The 6,360-nt window shown below is 47.1% G+C and overlaps 1 protein-coding gene across 2 annotated transcripts; it reads left to right on the plus strand.

Moving 5' to 3' along the window:
- Positions 1–687: 687 nt before the first annotated feature.
- Positions 688–4,845, plus strand: lsm6 (LSM6 homolog, U6 small nuclear RNA and mRNA degradation associated). Of its 2 annotated transcripts, none has more exons than XM_042337058.1 (4): positions 688–774; positions 2,813–2,928; positions 3,923–4,036; positions 4,426–4,845. In XM_042337058.1, exons 2-4 carry the CDS (start codon positions 2,835–2,837, stop codon positions 4,458–4,460), a joined length of 243 nt encoding a protein of 80 aa, XP_042192992.1. In that variant the 5' UTR covers positions 688–774; positions 2,813–2,834; the 3' UTR covers positions 4,461–4,845. The 2 variants fall into 2 exon arrangements, with proteins under 2 accessions (XP_042192992.1, XP_007897352.1); XM_007899161.2 differs by lacking the exon at positions 688–774 and adding an exon at positions 1,251–1,307.
- Positions 4,846–6,360: the final 1,515 nt, after the last annotated feature.

Genomic DNA, 6,360 nt, shown 5'->3' on the forward strand with positions numbered 1-6,360 from the left:
ACAGACAGACACAGACACAGACACAGACAGACACAGACAGACAGACACAGACAGACGGACAGACACAGACACAGACAGACACAGACAGACAGACACAGACAGACGGACAGACACAGACAGACGGACAGACACAGACAGACAGACAGACGGACAGACACAGACAGACGGACAGACACAAACAGACAGACAGACACAGACAGACACAGACAGACAGACAGACACAGACAGACACAGACAGACAGACAGACAGACACAGACAGACAGACAATTGACCCAAGAGAAGGGGAGGTATTTGGGTGTTTGGTGTTTGGGTGTTTTGAACACTCGCAACGCTAAAAAAAAAAGCTCGGCCCCGCCCCCCCCCCGCCCACTCCCCGCCGGGACGCCGTAGTGACGTCCCGCAGTCTCGCGCACGCGCGGGGTGGTGGTGGTGGTGGGGCGCGGAGAGAGAGACAGAGAGAGAGAGAGAGGACCGCCCACCGCAGGCGATTGGCTCTCAGACGGAACAGCGGCCGAGTTTGTGAATGAGCCGCCGGCGGAGCGCGAGGAGAGGAGAGGAGAGACCGCGAGGCCGCGCTGCCGCCCCCCCCCCCCCCCCCGTGTGTGTGTGTGTGTGGACTGAGCCGCTGTGGGAGCCGCCGCCGCCGCTGCTGTTGCTGCTGATATTCGGGAGTTTCAAAGAGAGAGAGAGAGAGAGGGGGGTTTTTACACACACACACGCGCGCGCGCGCGGGAGAGGCCTGTCCGAGCCGAGCCGCCCACTGCTGAGCGAAGGTATTGGGGGGAGAAGGAAGTGCGGGGTGTGGGGCAGAGCGGTGCGGGGGGGGGAGTGAGGGGGGGGGGGAGTGAGGGGGGGGGGAGTGAGGGGGGGGGGGAGTGGGGGGGGGGAGGAGTGAGGGGGGGGAGTGAGGGGAGGAGTGAGGGGAGGAGTGAGGGGGGGGGAGTGAGGGGGGGGGAGGAGTGGGGGGGGGGGGAGTGAGGGGGGGAGTGAGGGGAGGAGTGGGGGGGGGGGAGTGAGGGGGGGGAGGAGTGAGGGGGGGGAGTGAGGGAGGGGGGGAGGGGGGGAGGAGTGGGGGGGGGGTTGGGCTGCTTCTTGCTGGGGGGGGAGCCCTGGAGCAGCAGGAGGAGGGGCCATTTTCAGCCCCTCCAGCCCGTTCTGCCCCGACAGCCTACCCCCAGGGGTCAGGGCCTGACCCCCACTCCCCGCCCGTGTGACCCTCCGCTCGCCGTGACCCGGGCGGGGACCGGGGTCTGCCCCGCGGCAAAGCAGACGCGCCGGACGAGCGGCGACGTTGGCCTCTCGCGCGGTACGTTTCTTTTGATTCTGCGGGTTTTTGTTTTGCCTCCTTTTTTTTGGGGGGGGGTTGGGGTGGGGGGGCTGCGGGGGGGGTGGGGGGGGGTAGTCCTGCAGCTCAGTGGTGAGAGCGCTCGCCTCGCCAGCGAGAGACCCCGGTTTGGATTCCCGACAGGGAGAAACCTCCGGCGGGTTTCCTCGCTCCACGCGCCCGGTAACAATCCCTCAAGAAGAAGAAAAAAAAAGAACGATAATTGGGGGCCGCTCAATCCGCGACTGTTCGGCGGGACCCTGCCGTGCGCAATCCATCGCCGGCCGAGCTTCGCCCACAAAAACATGCGGACGATGCACTTTTGCCGTAGATTCTGTGAAGCGCTTTTGAGACGTCTGAACCGTGTGATAAGGCGCGATGTCAAATGCCAATTTTGCATCGCAAGTTGTTGTGGTCACTCTTTGGAGTGTATACCTTCTGTACTTTTTTTTTAAAAAGTGCTATGCAACAGTGAGGAAGGGAGTTTGTTCACACGCACACACACACACACACACCAGCATCAATTGATAACAGGAGAAAAGGGTGAACAAAGTAGTACGGAAGGAATATATTATGTCATCTCAATCTATTCCTATGCATCTCTCTGCAGCAGCAATAACAACTTGCATTTATTTAGCACTCGTGCTTCTCGGAGACCAACTCATGAGCTTTGTTGGTAGATGTGATGTTGTACGATGCCTCCAACCTATCCCTTGGTTGAGGAATAGGAGAGTTTAACAAAGATAAAGCGTTGGTAAAATCTGTTCTGTAAACGTTGATGCGTGTGGGAGGCTTGATAATCTTTCAAGTGAGAAGAAAGCGAATAATAGTTTGTCTTGTGCTGTGAACAACTAATGTTCTCCCATCCTTCACATGTTTTTTTTTCCGTTCAGTGGATGTTGCTGCATTGTTAGCCTCTGATGCAGAAGAGTAATGTCTCTTACTGGAGACTTTATTGTGTCTATCGCTATCACAGCATCACTCTTGAGAAATAAGATCAGGTTGTTTCCAGCAGCCTGCCCTCATTAAAGCAGTGGCCCTGGTGGAGTAACAAGAGCACACCAATCTATATGCAAAGAGTTTTGCTGCTGTGCAAAGACCAAATTTCTATCAAGCTGCTTGACATTTTGTCATTTCCATACATGTATAAAGTTGCGCACTTGGGCCAGGAAACATGTCCCAACATAAGGGCAGACTGGACTTAATGTGATCATGGATGCTGACCAAACGTTTATGGAATGTGTTTTGTATCAGATTTGTATGATACTATATGGCTTTATGTAAAATGCCTCATAATTTGCTCTTGCTTGTAGTCCTTCTGTAGGAAACGCTCACAAGCATTAACTCAAGGTTGATTATCATTTGATCATTCTGCTAGATCCTAATTTGGTGACTGAGAGCTTTTGTACGTGAAGAGATCTATTTTGAATTTCTGCTGGTTAAGTTGGGAATGTTTTTACTGAGAAAGTCTTTGTATTCTTCTGCAGCTTAATAGACTAAAGGAGGAAAATGAGTCTGCGGAAACAGACGCCCAGTGACTTTCTAAAACAGATCATTGGAAGACCAGTGGTCGTCAAACTAAACTCGGGCGTGGATTATCGAGGTAATGTCTTTTGGGTAGATTCCTAAATATTCTCAGTGTACAAGGACTTATGTTGTTCATTTTAAATGTAAAATGCTGTTTAAACATCATTTCATTTAAGCCTGTGATCCAGCCCATCATTTAGTTTATCCCAAAATGGGATATTGAAATATTTTGAACATATATAAATTTAATCTAGTATAATTGAATGTTCTTATTGCTATTCCCGACCCAATTGTCCAGCGCCTTTGGATGTCCTCCCGACGTGAAAGGCGCTTGTATAAATGCAATCATGTTGTTGTTGTATTCTCAGTCAGTGCTTGCCACGTAGAACAACACAACTGATGTTTGTATTTTTGCTACTCTTTGGTTGAGATTATAAATGAAAAACTGTCTTCCACATTCTTGAAATTATGATTTTTGTTGGTAATTTTAAAAAAATGTTTTCTTAACTTGGGTTTGGATTCCAACTCCAAACTCCCCTGGGGATAGTAGGTCATTTTCTAATTCTCTGGGACTGCTCTGTGACCAGCTGCCTGGAGACTGCAGCTAAACTTTTTCATGTATTACTTTCTTCCTCATCCTTTCCAACCTTTCTCCCCTTCCCCAAAGGCACAGCGCACTTCACTTACATGTATGGTTCCAAATATTGGGTGAAGGGAGAATTCATTTCATCAAAGTGCCAGGTGACCCTGGGGCTCGAACCTGTGATAAACTTCCTTCTTGAAATGGGGTATTGATTCCACTTTAACAGGTGGTTTCTCTGAGTGTCTTGTAAAGCAGCAGCTCTTACATTATGCCTTTGACATTGTGACGTTACCCAAGGGATAGTGGTCTTGCATTACCGGCACTCGCTGAAGATAGCATAATCCAGGTGGGAAACATGACAGTCCAGTAATCCACTTTGTTCCCAATATATACAGATTACCATATTGTGCATAACAGTATTTTAGCCAATGAGATTCAGTCCTGGGTTATAAGGTGGGTCATTTACCATGTACCTTGCACTTCCCAGGGGTCCTGGCGTGTCTGGATGGATACATGAATATAGCATTGGAGCAGACAGAAGAATATGTAAATGGTCAACTGAAGAACAAGTACGGTGATGCCTTTATTCGAGGCAACAATGGTAAGGTCTCTCCATAAAAGCATTAAACTACCTTTTGTTTAAAGGCATGTTTAACTAATAGCACCATGTATAACTAGTAGTACAATTTAAATCAATGGATAACTAAGAGTGCAGTTTAAAGGTATCTATAACAGGTAGTGCAGTTTTAACACTGTATAACTAATGATTCAGTTTTCATTGGAAAACTTGTTTCTGGATCCATCAACAATTTCATAATAGTTTGTTACATTGTGGAATTTGCAAACCTGTTTTTTTTTCTCTCTTGCCAACATGGCTGGCATATGTGGATATCTTAAGTCGGAAGTTGTATTGATTTCTAATAAATTTCTTCGTGTTTGCATTTATCTGAAACTTGGGAACATTTACACCGTTTTCCCTTTCTCTTTCAGTGTTGTATATAAGCACACAGAAGAGGAGACTATGAAGACTTTTTGCACCATCAGTTTTGTTTTGGATTATTTTTGTGTTGGGTGTGGAATAAGCTCTAGTTCCTTACACCTTTGACATCTTCTGGATAAAAACAATGTATGTGATTTTTTTTGTGTGTGCAGTAAATGTCTTGGATTTGAAAGCCTTTTTTTTTTGCATTTTCTTAACTATTTGGTTGTCTCGTTTTATTTTGAAACGTATTTGTTACGGGAGTAAGTAACAGTAATGATGCACAACACAGATGAGATGCCGCACAGGTAGAGCTGAACCTCTGTATTGTATTAGGGTAAATGGGTAACTTGTTTCTTAGAGAAGTTAATTTGCTTTGCTAAACTTGTAGTGAAGACATAGCACCAAATAAAAGGATTGATTTACACGTCTCATTTTCTCACTTTAGATTCTGAATGTCGCAAATACACTCACAGCGACGTTTTACTGTATGAGCCTACTCTTTTAATCCAGATACTTACACAAGGTTGCCTTGTATTTCCTGGTTTACTCAACACTATTGCGCCACCTCCAGCCAAAACAATGCAAGTTCATAAGAGGTTTGGACAAAGAATGCTTTTGATCCATTTTATCTCATCTTGGTGAATTTGTGATAAATCAGGGGAAGTGGCTTGAGGGAGGGAGAGTTCAGGCCTACCATGATATGTTGCTGAGCATGCTATTAGACAAAGTTGGCTTCACACCGGCACCTGTTGTTGCCAAAGCCCCTCACATGAGCACCTGGAGCTGGTGCTGAGTAAGCCTGGTACGGGGCATTGAACTTGGAGGTGAATAGCAAGTTAGCTGTCCTATAAAGGTCCTTCCACCACTCTCAAGGTAGATGTCTGCTAGATAACTGTGAGGAAACTCAAGCTTGGGTAGACAGTTGCTGGGAGGTGTTACCTGGATTCTGAGTTTGTGAAATAGAGTACCTGGAATCCATCTTGATTAGTTTGCAGAGAGGTAAACAACTGCTGCTTTAATTCCGCACCTCCAACTCGTGGAAGTATTCCTCACAGGGAAGGCAGGTGTGCCTGAGCTCTAGGCAGGACGATGGTGGCAAAGCTCTCACACATTTCATGCTAAACTGTGCTCACCAGAAAGCTTGCAAAGAATTCCCAGTATCTCCCATCCACCGAGTGAGGGCTCAAACCTGCGCTTGTTGGATATCAACTGACCAACTAGTGACTGGCTCCAAGGTGACGTGTTTGACAATGAAATGTTAAAATCAAGTCAATCCTCTGCTGCGATCTTGGTCATCTGATTCCCGAGCCAGGTAGTATTCCAGGGCACGGTAATAGCACATCAGCCAGCCTGAGTCAACAGCAGTACTTGGCGAGGCAGATCACAAGGGGAAAGGATTCCTCCCTCTCAGCTCTCGATAACCCTACAAGGCAAATCCCTAACGGCGAGAGTGGTCCTAGCTGGACAAGCAGCGAGAATCTTGCAAGAGAATACTTTCAATTGCAAACTATGTGTTTTTCGCAAGTTAAACTCCAACACACTTTGGAGTGGGGGGTCTCTAAGCCTTGGCTTGTGCCAACCTATGCCTAATACTTTCTAGAATTAGATAATTCCTCTGATAGCTTATCCGCTATTCTCTGTTACTCGGGATTCAATGCCGGTACTGCCAGTAAACACCGGTACCAGCACAGTAATTACACTTAGCTGTAAATTCCACCTCGCTGGACTGGATCTCCACCCCATTTGCTCTGACCAGTCAGGGTTTGGTGTATTCTAGGTTTACTTCAACCACCAATTGCCTTCTCCAAATATTTATCTGTTTTAAGGAGTTCATTGACATAGTCCACAAAATATACAGTCAATTCATTTTACAGTATATTCTGTAAAGCGCTTTGAGATATAATGTCTCGCTTATATAGCAATATAAGGCGCTATATCAAATG

The sequence above is a fragment of the Callorhinchus milii genome, unplaced genomic scaffold, assembly GCF_018977255.1.
Source record: "Callorhinchus milii isolate IMCB2004 unplaced genomic scaffold, IMCB_Cmil_1.0 Scaffold1, whole genome shotgun sequence".
NCBI lineage: Eukaryota > Metazoa > Chordata > Chondrichthyes > Chimaeriformes > Callorhinchidae > Callorhinchus > Callorhinchus milii.